This window comes from Varanus komodoensis, unplaced genomic scaffold (assembly GCF_004798865.1).
Source record: "Varanus komodoensis strain SLA01 unplaced genomic scaffold, ASM479886v1 scaffold44_3, whole genome shotgun sequence".
Lineage (NCBI taxonomy): Eukaryota > Metazoa > Chordata > Lepidosauria > Squamata > Varanidae > Varanus > Varanus komodoensis.
Window position 1 is genome coordinate 1,052,767 of NW_025336010.1, and position 13,719 is coordinate 1,066,485.

The following is a 13,719-nucleotide window of genomic DNA, read 5'->3' on the forward strand; positions in this document are numbered from 1 at the left end:
GTTCCATTCACCAGCAGGAGGGTGGGCTGGCTCCGCCCTGGGGCCCTGCACAGGCTCTGCCCCACAGCGGCACAGAGGTGGCGCAGCGCTGCCGCGCAGGACCAAGCATTCCCAGGCCGCTCACTGGCTCTCGTCCGTTCATGTGTTGTGTGGCTGAGGCGGCTTGTTTGGAGTAAGCTGCTCATCTTGTCACCTTCAGTTCTTGCTTATGTCTGTTCACACACACACTCAGCACGTATCACGTTGCTTGGTTCGCACACGCAGAAGAGGGGTCAGGTGTGCTGCAGGCGAGGCCCCTTTTTGGCCCTCCTCCTCCAACCCCAGCTCGGGTAGCCATGTCCTCTATGCCGTTTGCTTCTTCCCAGCCAGCCCTTCCAAAAGCAAAGTTTTTTATTTAGGTGCTAATACAGCTGATGCCTACAGACCTTTGGTTTGTGCTTGCAGAGTAAAGCAAGACTAAGCTATTTCACCTGGATATCCATTTGCCAGGACAAGGAAGTGCCCTGACCAACTGGGTGGCAGCAAACGTCTTTCTAAGAGGAACTAGTTTTGGCTAGAAACTTTGAGAAACAGATGCCTTGGTGTGACTGCAATCTCCGTCTGCTAAGACTACTGCCACACAAGTACATCTGTTTAGAATCACGTGGTCAGTGCATTCAGTCATTCATTCAGTTGCATTCCCTTAATCCATGAGATACCATTGCAGTAAGGATATTCTAAGTTTACTGCTTTGGGCTTTTCCAGGTGCTTGGAAACCATCTTTGAGGAGCCAAAGGAGAAAAATGGATCTTTGATTTCCATTAGCCAGCAGAAGAGAAAGAGGATTTTGGAATTTCAAGACTTCACTGTTCCCAGGAAAAGGAAAGCTCGGAGCAGAGTCAAGGTGATGGGCAGTTTCACCAGGGCCCAAAAGGCAGCTTTGGAGGGAAGAGAACTGGATGTCCTTCTGATTCAGAAGCTAACAGACCTCGAAATGTTCTTTGCCAAGGAGGAGCAGGAACAAGCATCTGGCAGTTGAGGTTGGATCGCCAGCTGGAAGGGGCCGGGGCTTCCTTGAGCATTCCAGCGTGCCCAGGGGGACACCTTAGTTTTCCCATGCCAGCTGCTCAGCTGTGCTCAGCTCGCTTCTGGACCTGTCTGTCGTGGTCACAGAGATATTTTCTTCAACACTGGAGAACCACTAATTTCCTTGGAGGCTCTGTCTTTCTTCTCTGGTGTCGCTGGAGATTTACCTGTGGTTTTAAAAAATCCCCTGGGAAAATAATTGGGCAAATTAAAGGCTGAAATAATGCACCTTCACAGATTAAAGCATTTCAAGGACTTCCAGATGTTGTACACTGACTTGGATCTGCTGCTCTTCTCCAGTGGCCCCTCCAGATGTGACTGGGAGGTGAGGAACTAGGCGTGGTGAGCTTGTCTCAGTGGACTGCCGGGAGCCCTTTACTCACAAGGACCGCTTGCTGAAGCACGGCGAAAAATGGCACATGCGGTTTCCATCCTCTGCAGCCAGCGAGGCCCCTTTAGGACTCCTTTGTCCCCAGCCAGGTGAGACAGCAGGCCCCTGCCTTGACACCAGAGCACCAGCATGTTGCGCTCCGCTGCCCGGGGGCCCACGTGAGGTGCGCGTACTTGCTTTCATGCACTGTGGGGACCAATCGATCGATTGATCGATCGTCTGGAGTTCAGGGTTATCAGGAAACGACTTTAGCTGGTTTTGGTTTTCTCCGAGCCAAGAGGTGAGGGTGGGGCAGGGGCAGGGGCAGCAAGGGGGTGGCAGAGCTCAGCCCCCACTGGGCCCTTTCTGTGCCCTGAAGCTTGATGTGGGCAGTGGGGCACTTCAGCAGCAGAGACTTTCATTGTCCTTTAAGGAGGCTGCTGAGGCCTCGACGGTCTGCCAGATTTGGCTGCCCCTCCTGTCACGCTCCCTGACCCTTACCCTCGTCTCTTCCGTTCCTTCCAGGGTTGACCTGAGCAGGGCCTTCCAGGTTTTGCCCTTGCTATGCCAGGGGAACAAGTGACTAACAGGCCGGTGTGCACAGCATGGCCACCAGCGTGCTGCTGGGTCGACATGTGGGACTGGTGAGCAGCAAGGCGCCGCTTGCAGCCACTGGCAGGAAGTATGAGCCTTCTCCCCTGGTGGGACGACTGCCATGCTCTGGCGCAGTCCTTTCCCTTGGAACATTTCATATGGTCCGCAGTAGCCGCCAGCTGTCTGCAGGCCTGGACTTTGGACCAGGTTTAGAGGCTGAAACTCCTGCTGGTCACCTCCTGCTCTCTTCATCTTAAATTTGCACTTTGTACCTCCACCCCATGGGAACTCTCTGTAGCCCCCAGAATGCGTGCAGCCCTGACACTTAGCCAAGGATGGCTGCTCAGGCACTCCCCACAACGAAGGCACGGTTGTTTTCCTGCCATTCTAATAGCTTGAGCAGGACAAGGTGTTGAGAGCAGAAACGGCGTCACCTGGGGAACCCTGGGCCTTGAAACTGGAGGTATGTGCCTGAAATCGTGGACGCATTTCTGCTCCCTACACGTCATCCCCAGTGCGATAAAGATGCACCCGGAGAATCATTCCAAGAGCCTCGGCAGCGCAGCCATTTTCGTGGGCACATAGGTGACCCCTTCTCTTCGCTGCTGCATGCAAGTCCAGCCTTCCTCAGCCTGGCCCCACTCAAATGTGACGGACTGTGCCTCCCACCATTTTCATTCATCTTCGCCACAGGATTATAGGAAGTATAGTCTGAGACATCTAGAGGGCACTAGGTTGGGGAGGCTGCCCAAGACGATCAAACAATACCTTTTGGGGTCTGGAGATGTCTGAATCCCTCCAGTCTCAGTGAGGGCAGGGGGGTCTGTGCAGCCCCGAAGCCACCCAGCCAATGAACCGCAGTGGGTCAGTTGCTCATGAGGCAGCTGACAGTGCTCCCGGCAGCCTGGCTCAAAAGGGATTTCTCCCTCCCCCCAGTCCTGTTGCACGTTCCTGGCATCTTTTGGGGTGGTCTCCCCAAAAGTACGGCGCAAGTGTACCTCCAAGCCTCGGGGAAGAGTTGAAACAGCGCAACCGCCAGCATGGCCAGTTCAGCAGTTGAAATCAAGAGGGCCATGCTGCCTAGTGGGCGGTGCCGCCCCTCCTTTTTGTGTTTCTGCCCTCGCTGGAGCTTGTCCATGGACTGGCAAGGCGCCTGATTCCCCACAACTGGCTGCAGTCACACTTTCTACTGCATTGCCACAAGTGTGCACTTGCACACCTGTGGTGGACCAAGATGACGATGGTGATGATGACCGGGGCCTTTCAGTCCAATTGCACTTTCTTGAGGCTCCCAAAAAAAAAAAAAAAAAGCTGGGGAACAAGAGGAGGTCCTTCTGAGGTGTCCTTCGGCCCCTGCAGAAGGTCGGGGCCGGCGGGTCGAGGGAGCGAGTGGAGCAGCCATGCTGCTCCCGCCCAGCCGCTCCATCGGCATCCCCACCAGCCGTGAGAGAATTGCCCCGCCGGGTTTGGACCACACAACAGCTCCTCCTGGGTGTAGCCTCAGGGTGGCTTACTCGTGTCACAGGCCAAGGGGCAGGAGCAGTGCTTATCTGGGCACCACCGGAGCCCCCGCCCCCCACGGCTGCTTGCCTGTGGGGAACCACTGTGTCCTGTGAGCCTGGTCCACATTTCGGGTGTGCGGCGTTGGGTCCTCATCAGGCGATAGAGCCTTTTTGTCCCATAGTGGGATTTCATGGCAAAATACGTACATCAGGGCAGACTTTCAGATGGATGTTTCCGAGTCCATGGTCGGGATGACCTTCTTTAGCATAGGCCAGATGCTTCCTACACAGTCAGTTCGAGAATGTCTGTCGCTGTGTTTTGTGTGTACTTTTTTTGTTAGCGTCCTTTCCGCAACTGCAGGACTGTAACTGGGGCTGCGAGGACCGTGCTCGGCATGGTTTTCTCATAGTTGCCACATCCCTGATGTGGGCCAGGTTCTGTGGCAATCCCACCAGGGATGCTGTTTCGCCATTCTTGTCTGGGAAGGGGTTCTTTTCTCCCCGGATTGTTCATAGATTCAGCAAAGGCCCTGCGCTCCTGCTTCTTGGAGGACTCCACTAGGGCAACCGGTGGCGGGGGCTGGTGCAGGCGAGAGTGTCCGCTGCCCAGACTTCAGAAAGAGATGGTGAACGTGCTTCCTGGGAAGGCCTGCCTTCCGAGGAACTGTTTTGAGTTGGAAGCCGGATTGCTTTGCTTAATTGGTTTTCAGTATAATCACGGACATGATTCTACTCAGAATGTGCAAAAGAAATTCCCTTTTCCCGTTGAAGTGAAGGCAGCCCTAAGATATATTCTTAGAAGCACAGAGCAGAAAGCTTGGTGGCTCTGGTTTGAGGGGGCTGTGCCTGAATGCAGTCAGAGCAGCTTTGGTCTTGTGCTGCCATCTCGGCCTGCCCACCAGCGGCACAGCTCCGCCTGCTCCCTCCTCGCCAGCAGTTTTCACTGTGCTGGTGCGCCTGCATTCTGTCACTGGTGATACGGGGCTGACTGTTCAGCCAGCGTCCGAATTCTGAGCTCTGTGATAAAGCTCCAGCCACTCAGCGGTTGATGGCCAAGAAGCTGCTTGTAACAATGCTTGTTTTTAAGCCTTTTGCGCTAATTTAAAAAAAAGAATGAAAATTTGCACATTTTTGTACCAGTGGCTGCTCCCGTGACATCATCATGACTTGTTTTTAATTTCAGTAGTCTCTGAATTTTAAATTTCACTTTTCTTTTCCTGTACTTAAATTATGGAAATAAAACATAATATTTCAAATGTGCACCAAGGGAATTTCTTCTTTTTTATACCATTGCCTTTATTTAACATTTGAAAAAAGTACAAGGAAAAGGTGATTTAGAGAAGACAAGAGGCGATTTAACCACCTGAGATTAACCCAGGACCCATCAGCCAGGAGGCAAGCCAGACTGTTGGGCAATTGCAGGCCGCAGGGAGTTCACGCCCCACTGAACCCTGGAGGGCCCCCTCGGTTGGGGTCACGTGTGCTTCACCTCCGGAGGGCCACAACAGGGGTGCTGCTGGCAGCGTAGAGAACCGGCAGAGCTGCCCGCCGCAGAAAGCGCGCCTCTCGGGAAGCACGGTTAGGGTTGTGAAGAATACTCGCTTTTCCCAGTAAAGGATTCACGTGACAACAAAAATGGAAACCATATTTCTAAGAAGGGGGAACCGCTGCTCTGTGTATTTATTTGCTTGCTGAGCTTTGCACCCCCCAAGGCAGGCGAGAGGTACCAGCCTCTCGGGCCTGGCTCCCACCGGCAAGGCTTGCCCCAGGTTGGCGAAGAGAGCGGGATTGTCCTCTGCTTTGCCCCAAATTCCTGTGCAGCTGCCCCTCCAGGTGGAATTAGGTGAAACGGCAGGCAGTTAACCATCCGCCACTCGTGGCTGCTCCAGCCCTCGCCTGCCAGTGGGTCCTTTGCTGGCCAGCACGTTGCCTGCGTGCGGCGAGCCTCTTCCCAGCTGGAAGGCAGACTGCCAGGCGGCCACGTGTGCCGGATCGGACTGGCCAGTGTCTTGCCCGGCTGAGCAACATGCTGGCCTGAGAAGGCCAGGGCGCCGTGTGGGTATTCCCCAGGGCCATGGTTTTGCCATACGTGTCACCCACTCCCCAGCCACTTGGAAAGAGGTAGCAGCTTCGGCCTCGTGTACTGATTGCAGCTCGGCCCGTGGCTGTCGGGGTGGCTGTGTGAGAATGCTGCTTATTGAGTAGTCGTTGCTCTCCATTCGGTCCTCCCTTCAGCAAACTAGCTGTTGTTCTAGGACGGAACCGCTTGCCACGAACCAGTGGATGGCTGAAGCATGGTCTCTTTTAAAGGTTGTACTCAAGGTGTTCTTCAGCTTTTGTAAAACAAAGTCATATCTGGAAGTGCCCCAAAGAAGCCAGTGAAGCATGTACGTAAAGGGGAGTTGGATCTTGGGGTTGGCAGGATGCTGCTGGGAGCGGCAGGGGGTTTGCTCCTTCACACAGCTGGATAAGGTCCAACTTGTCTCTGCTTACTAAGGAAAACGGCCACAGGTAGAAATCCAAAAGTCCTCTTGCAAGTTTTGCATTTTTGGGGGTTCCTCTGGACATGATGTCACTGTGCTGAAGAGGCACAGCTGTCCGTTTTGCAGAAGTCCAGGATGCCTGAAAAGCAAGAGAGGACGTGTTTGTCTCGCGCACATACTTAGGCCTCTGCATGCAGGCGCACGGGCCGTGACTTCCTGACAATGCCCAGCGGCTTCTGCATCGCACTCTCCTCACCCAGTGCCAGGCACGGTGCACAGAGCGGGATCTGGGTTGCCTGGGCACGGCATTCGGCTTGCTGATTTGCGTGTGGAGCGCGCACAGAACACGCTGCTGATGCTCAGTAACAACACGGCACCTACGTCAGTTACGGCACAGATCCCTCAAAGATCCCCGTCATGCAGGACCCCCACCCAGCCAGCCTGGACCTTGAGCCCTGGGTGCTGCTCTGGACCTCGGGTGGGGGTGGGAAGGACCCTGCCCCCCTCGCTGCCTGAGGCCTTCCCCTATGAAACTGGGGGTGGTCTTGGGAGGTAGGGAAGGTGTGCTCCCTCCCTCCCTTCATGTGGAGAGGGAGATTTTAAGAGCACAAGGCAAACCTCGCTGACTAGAAGCTTTCAGTAGCTTGCACAGATCAGTTCCCCATCCTCCTCTTTCCTGACCCCAGCCAGTTCCCTGGAAGCTCTCTCTTCATGGTCAGGGTCTTTGCCTGGCTGCTCCTTCATCCCATTCTTTTAATGCACCAACATGCGGGTTTGGGAGTCTCAGAGCATTTAGAACCGGAGTCTCACAGGAGCAAGCTTTTCCTTCAAACAAACTGGTGTTCAACCACACAAGTTCATTCTAGGAAGGACAAAGACATTTCGGACAAGGCCCAAGGCTTCCCTAGCAAACAGATGGCACAGGTCAGAGTTGACTCTGGCGCTTCTAGCTCCACTCTACCAGTTGTTTGATATGGCCTCCAGATGTTCGACTGCAATTCCCATAGATCAATAGTCGTTCCGGCTGGGGCCAGTCAACACATCTGGAGGGCACCAGGCTGGGGAAGGCTGGATTACGAAAGGTTGCGGCCCAGCAATGGGGGAGCTTTAGCAGGGGATGGGCCAAATTCACCGAGGCGGCCCAGGAGAGCGGCTGTGGCGCGCCAGCGGCTGCGGGGCCTGGGCCGCAGGGGGAACAGATGGCCCAGCCGGAGGGAGCCGGCCTGTCCCGGCACCGAGGCTCTTCTGATGTGCTCCAGCGTGCTGCCACTGCACAAGCTCTGACTCCCTGGCAGATCCCACGGCCTTCCTTGGGCAGTGCTGCTGGCTGTGGCAGCCGGCCTGTAGTAGGAGGCACGAGGCCAACCCGGCCCGCATCTTCTTCGCGAGCACCTGGCTCACCGGCGGGTGTGCAGCTAAAGATGGACTCTGCAAGCTGGAGGAAGGCCTGCCCAAGGATGGCCTCGTAGTGCAGGTGGCTCACGGGGATGAGTCGCTGGGTGGCGTCTTTAAAGAGCAGGTCGCTTGCTTCATACTTCTGCGACTGAAAGAGCCGAAATGCAGCGGCCGTGCCCACCTCCTGAAGGGCAACAGGGAGAGCCGGGGTCAGTGCCACAAGCGGGCTGCCCAGGGCCGGCTGGTCTCCTATGTCCCTTTGCTCGCTCGCAGTATTTCTCCGCCACATCACAGCCAAAGTTCTCTGCACAAAGGAGGTTCAAGTGTTAAAAATAAGGTATGAAACCAGAAAAAGAGAATGACGTGATGAAACACTCCACAGCACACGGGCGCGGATGAAATCAAATCCAGGCAGGTCTTCCAATGTCAACAAGCCAGAAACTCAGGAAACCTTGATATCTGAGACCGTGAGGCCACGGAAAAGCCCGAAAGCAGCAGCAAAGCCTTTGCTGGGGCCCAGGCCAGGCCCAGGCAGAGCCCTCCATCCGCCCCCAGGGCAGCTGCACATTTAGAGGGACCCCAGTGAGGGAGCCAGGGCAGGAGAGGGCCCTCCGGGAGCCCCAGCCCCAGCCGTTTCGGGGCTTCAAAAGGCAACGCCGGCATGTCGACCTGCACGTGGAAGCAGCCTGAGGAGCAGCGTGGACGGCACTGCCCAGGCAGGCGACTCGTGGCTGAGCGCTCCTGTTCCGACTCACCCACCTGCGCTCCTGGCCTGGGCCCCCTGCAGCTCCCAAGTCAGCTCAAGGCAGAGGATGTTGCGGCGACTGAGTGGGAGATCGCCAGGGCAGTGGGCGCTGGGCAGCCCAGGCGGCCTCTGTCCAGGCAGGTGGCAGTCCGTTCACCCCAAGCCTCTCCAGGCCACATGTGCGGCTGGTGCCACTGCTGGGTCCCCAGCTGCAGATGATGCTGTGGGGGGGGGTGCCTGAGTGGAATGCCACTCCACTGGGCAGGCGAGCCTCCTGCCAGCAGCATCCATCTGCCTGGGCAGGGCCTGTTCCCGTGGTTTCGTTCAGCTGCAGAACAACCTGCACGGAGTTGCTTCTTCCTTAGCGATGTATACCTTCAAAGTGGCGAATGCCCTTGGAATGGTTTACAGTCAGAAAAACAAAACAAAGGAGACAAAATCCCCAAGCCAAAAGTGCAATAATAAAACCAGAAAAATAACACAGTATTAAACAGTTCTGTATCACCCACAGCCAAACCTTGCTCTAGCGTGTCAAGCTATCTCCCGCATGGTCTTCCTCTTCTCCAGCCTTCAACCATCCCTAACATGATTGTCATCTCTGGCACTCATTCTGAAATGAGTCTTGCCTTCTCATAATGTTCCAAAAGTATGACGGCTTCAGTTTTGCCATTTTTACTTCTAAGGAACATTCTTGACGGATCTGTTCTAGTCCCCACTTGTTTGCCGTATAATGGGACCTAGTTGAACTGTTACACCGGTTGCCCAGATCATGTGCCAAGGGTTGAGAAAAACTCCTCAGCACCAGCTTCCTCAACCATCCACTCAAGCAGGAGCAGAACTGCTGCCAGGGTGCCTGAAGACTCAGCCCACAGAGAGGATGGGGCAGTCCGTGGTGCTGGAAACCCTCCTCGTCCCTCTCTCTGCAGAGGCCAAGCCAGGCGGTGGCTGTGCCAAGCCAGGCCCACACGAGCCAACCATGAAACTGATCTGCAGCATCAGGAATGTCTCAAGCCTCTCGGCAGCCCTCGTGCCTCTCCGATTCTTGCCAGGCTGCTCAGCTCTGCACTTGCACAGATTCAGAAGTCTCATTGGAGCCAGATGAAAGTCAGCCAAAGGCGCACCAGCCCACCTGGGATAGCCATCTCGCCTGCCAGACTCAGGACAGCATTAAAGGAGCTGGAACAGGAGGCAGGGCGGCCTGGCTGACCACGCATGCGGACTGTTGGGGGACGGCATGGCACGGCATGGCCAGGAGCTCCTTCTGTTTCCGTGAGGTTCTGTGGGAGGGTCGCTTCCCGGACGCTTCAGCCTGGGCAGGGGTCTCTCTCCTTGGGGATTTCCAGCATAGCCTCATGTGCACTTTCTAAAAGATGGAGGGCTCAGCAGACCCTTGCGCAGGTCAAATAAATGGTCGTTGCCACAGAGCGGTGCTCTGCTGGGCCTCACAGGCTCCCACTCACGCATCGCGCGCTCTCAAATAGCACCAACACTCCATCAGACCGGCACCTCCAACTTTACCTGGGACTTAGCCAAGAAGTCGTAGACCCTGGCCACAGTCATTGGCCGCGCCACGACCACACTGGGCGGAACGGGGCCCAGGTTGCAGGTCTGCCAGTCCGTCACTGCTGCTCGGCTCCCGTCTGGGCACAGGAGCTCCAGGTCCCCTGCAGAGTATCCCGTTGCCCATCCTGAGCTTTTCAGGTCTGCACAGAAAGAGAGCGATGCAGTGACTTCCAAGGTGGGGTCTTTCAATAAATCCACGCTGTAAACAGGAGCCAATCCCCGTGGCTGGTTACTCTGAAAGTCCTGGATTCATGGAATCATAGACTAATAGGGCTGGAAGGGGTCTGTGAGGCCACTGCACCAGCCCCCTGCTCGATGCAGGACTCCCTGGCAGACGGCTGTCCAGTTTCCCTCACCCTAACCCTCCTGAATGCCTCCCCTGTGGGAGACTCCGCCACCTCCCTAGGACATCAGTCCCATTGCCGTGCTGCTCGGACAGCCAGGAAGTGTCCCCCGATGTCCAGCTGGAGCCTGACTTCCCACAATGTGAGCCCATTACTCCGTATCCTGCACTCCGGGATGACCAAGAAGAGATGCTGGTCTCCCCGGTGTGGCAGCCTTTCAAGGATCTGGAAAGTGCTGGCCTCTGTCCCTCCAGCCTTCTCTTTGCAAGGCTAAGCACGCCAAGCTCTTTCAGCCTCTCCTCACTGAGCTTTGCCTCCAGTCCCCAGATCCCCTTTGTGATCCTCTGCTGACCTCTCCCCAGTGCGTCTGCATCTTTCTTCGAGTGCAGTGCCCAGAATTGGATGCAGCCCTCCGGGCGAAGCCGAACTAGCAGTGAGCAGAGGGGAGCTAGTGCTTCAAGGGACTTGGAAGTGATACTTCTGTGAATGCAGCCTAAAACAGCAAGTGCCCTTTTTGCAGCCCCATCCCATTGTGGGCTCTTATTCAGCTTGGGATCCACAGCCATTCCAAGACCCTCCTCGCTTGCAGTGTCACTGGGCCAAGTGCCTCCCATCTGGCAACTGTGCCTTTGGTTCCGCCTTCTTGGGTGCAGAACATGGCATTTGGCCCTGCTGGATTTCATTCTGTTGCTTTCAGCCCAGCACTCCCACCTGCCAAGGTCACCTTAATCTTCTCTCTGTCTTCCAGGGGATTAGCTGCCCCACCCAGTTTTGTGCCATCTGACCAGCTTTCCCTGCAGCTCTTCATCAAGTCATTAATGAAAATGTTAGAGCTCTGGGCCCAGGACTGAGCCCTGCAGTGGGGACCCCCTGGGGGTCCCTTGCACTTGCCTGCAATGAGGCAGTCCACTGGGCGTCCCCGCGGGTCACACTGCACCACCTACAAGCAGCTTCTCAGCGTGGAGCAACCCACAGCTGGCCCAGTGCTCCGCTGGGCTCACCGTGGCTTGCTCTCCTGCTTCCTGCTCTGCCCTCCAGCCAGTGTCCCAGATGCGGGTCCAGGTGCAAGCTCTCACAGCACAGCCTCCCCCTCCCCTCTCTGGCCACAACTTCCCTTTTCTCTCAGGGCCTCCCCCAGTGGCAGCCGCTCTGCCAGTGCGCAGGAGGCATGTGGGAGCAACCATCACTGACTCCTTTGCCTAAGAAAACTACAGAAACAACAGAGCGAGTCGGAAGGGGCCTCCCAGGCCATCTTGTCGGCCCCCAGGTCCAGCCGACTCCACTCGTGACATGCCAATTTCTTAAGACAGAATTTCTGTAGGCTTCATGGTTGTGCCCATGCACTCTTGCAGCATTCCAATATATGCAGTTCTGCCTTGTCTGTTGCCTTCTTACACTCAATATTCTGGAGCAGGTTATGGTGTTCCAAGAAAGCCACATCGCCGAAACTTCTTCCATGGGGGTCTCCAAAGAGGCACCTTGAAAAAGGAAAGTGGCGCCAAGCCAGCAAGCATTAGTCCTGATCGAAACCGGCCGAACACAGTGCAGCTGCACGAGGTCCTGGCTCGGGCCACTAGCAGGCCCGGCCCCAGCCGCTTCCGGCCGGGCTGGGACCCATGGCCTCCCCTCAGCTGCGCCCCAGCCTGTGAACCGAGGGACCTGACCTGGGACTGAGCTGGCCTTGGAAGGTGTGGTGGAAACTCTGCTGATGCTATGATGACCCTCTTGAGCTTCTTGCCGAATTGCACGTATTGCAGCCAGTGTCGAAAGCGCAAGGAATACCAGCACCCTTGTGTCAAGGTTGACAATCCCGGGCGTGGGGGGGCAGTTGCTGGGGTGCGGGCTTCTGGAGGACGCTCTCCCATATCAGCCGGCTCTATCGGGGGCAGGGAAGGGAGAGCAGCCCTCCCAGTGTCGGAAGCAGGCTGCACACTGGCACGAGACGAGCGCAAACACTCCAAGATGGCACTGAAGTGTAACTGTTCAAGAGCCAGCTCTTGGCGTTCCTGCTGGAACTTTGATGCATCAGCTTCAAGGGGGTCAACAGGAAGGGGGTTCTCTACCTTCCCCAGCCTGGAGTTGGGGTACGACTCCCAGGAATCCCAGCAAGCAACCGTGCCGGCTGGAGATTATAGAAGCTGTGATCTGACTCATCTGGAAGGTGTGGGCTGGGGAAGGAGGTCAGCCAAGCAAAGTCCATTTTTTCTTCTACTTGTGACAGTGCCATGACTGAAATCCCTTTTAAATGGGAAAGTGCACATTGTCTGATTAGTAAGATAATTGTGATTTGAGTTACTATTTAAAACATCAGGGCTGACCCATCGTTTTGTGGTGGTGGTTGTTGTAACACATCACGGCCAGGGAAGCCCCGGCCGAGCCTGCTGTGGCACTGGAGGGCACCCTCACCTTGGCCTGGGGCCTAAACCCTGCACGGGCCGCCCAGCCTGCCCGGCATCCACCTTTCTCAGGAAGGGGGGGCAGGTGGCAAGCAGCCAAGCGCTCCAGGGGAGCCTCCGCGTCAGTCCAAGCACCAGGGCCGGCCTTCTCAGGCAGCCTGCCAGGCATCAGCCACGGAGGCCTGGCCCGGGGTTCCATGGGCAGCCCCTCCTCTGACAGCATGGGGAGGAACAGTCTCTCCCGCCACGCGGAGATGGGGCCAGGGCGCGTTGCCTCGGCTGAGGCCAGGGCAGGATGCGCCCTCTCCCCGTCCAGCGGCCTTTTGCCCTCACGCTTCCTCATGATGTTCGGATGCTTGCAACCCGAAAGCGCGCACCATGGTCGGAGGTTATAAATATAAAGCTACAAAGGCTCCTGAGAGGGCAGCCAGTCAAGCCCTGGGGGCCGTGGAGACATTTCAGCCTCCACAAGGGCAGCTTCAGGGGACGTGCAGCTCAGCAAGGAAAGGACCCGGCCACCTCCACTCAGAGCTTTGAACGGATGGCTGGATGGACAGGATGACCGCCCGTCACCGGCCATTTCGTACATCGCATATGGGCTCAGGCACGAGCGGCTGGGACTGCCGCACTTTGCAACGGCAGCTGCTGAGCAGAGCCGAGGCCTCAACCGCAGAGCAGCCGCTCTGTGAGGCCGCCGCGGGCGTTGGGCTCGCTCCGGGTCCATCGTGGAGGGGGGGTCAACATTGCATTGCCGTGGATCTCAGCCTTCCTGCTACCTCTGCCCAGGCTGCCTGCATCTCATGTCTACGCGGGGGATCTCCACACCTCAGACACTCCCCGCAATGCAGGCAGGCAGCATGGCTCCTGCGGACACTTCCTGGCGCCTGCCATGGGGCTCGAGCCCCACAAGGAAAATGTCGGCTGCATCCTCTCCCGAATGCCTGGGACTGCTGCGGAGGGGGTGCTCCCGGTGCTGGGAGTGAGGCTTCAAGGGAGAAGCTTGGGGAGCTGGGGCTCAGGTCCCACTTGCCTGGGAGGCAAGCATTTGTCCTTTGCCACCCCACTCCCGGCACACCTTTTCTTGGGGTGTCCAGGACGGTCTCTCAGTTTGTCAGGTGCTATTCTTGATGCTACATATTTCATTTCATTTATTCTTCTTATTAAATTCATATCCTGCCCTTTTCCTGCAAGTATCCCCAATCAGTTCGTATAACGAATCTCCTCCTCTCACCTGGGTTGTCACAACAGCCCAGTCATGCCAA

At 56.5% G+C, this 13,719-nt stretch overlaps 2 protein-coding genes across 6 annotated transcripts in view; one reads left to right on the forward strand and one right to left on the reverse strand.

The window, feature by feature from the left end:
• The window catches only part of PRR14L (proline rich 14 like), a 29,002-nt gene extending 24,211 nt beyond the window's left edge, over positions 1-4,791 (forward strand). For 4 of the 5 annotated variants that reach the window (XM_044444368.1, XM_044444370.1, XM_044444369.1 and 1 more), the window contains one exon: positions 745-4,791. In XM_044444368.1, coding sequence (XP_044300303.1) covers positions 745-1,018 — 274 coding nt within the window. In that variant the 3' untranslated portion in view covers positions 1,019-4,791. The remainder of the gene's footprint in view (positions 1-744) is intronic. The other variant, XR_006416104.1, reaches the window with a different exon arrangement.
• A 757-nt stretch (positions 4,792-5,548) lies between these two features.
• LOC123030451 (serotransferrin-1-like) overlaps positions 5,549-13,719 on the reverse strand; it is a 30,339-nt gene continuing 22,168 nt past the window's right edge. Inside the window, exons 14-17 of the mRNA XM_044444408.1 lie at positions 11,457-11,539; positions 9,673-9,857; positions 7,416-7,593; positions 5,549-6,153 (exon numbers count right to left, since the gene is read on the reverse strand). Coding sequence (XP_044300343.1) covers positions 6,104-6,153; positions 7,416-7,593; positions 9,673-9,857; positions 11,457-11,539 — 496 coding nt within the window. The 3' untranslated portion in view covers positions 5,549-6,103. The remainder of the gene's footprint in view (positions 6,154-7,415; positions 7,594-9,672; positions 9,858-11,456; positions 11,540-13,719) is intronic.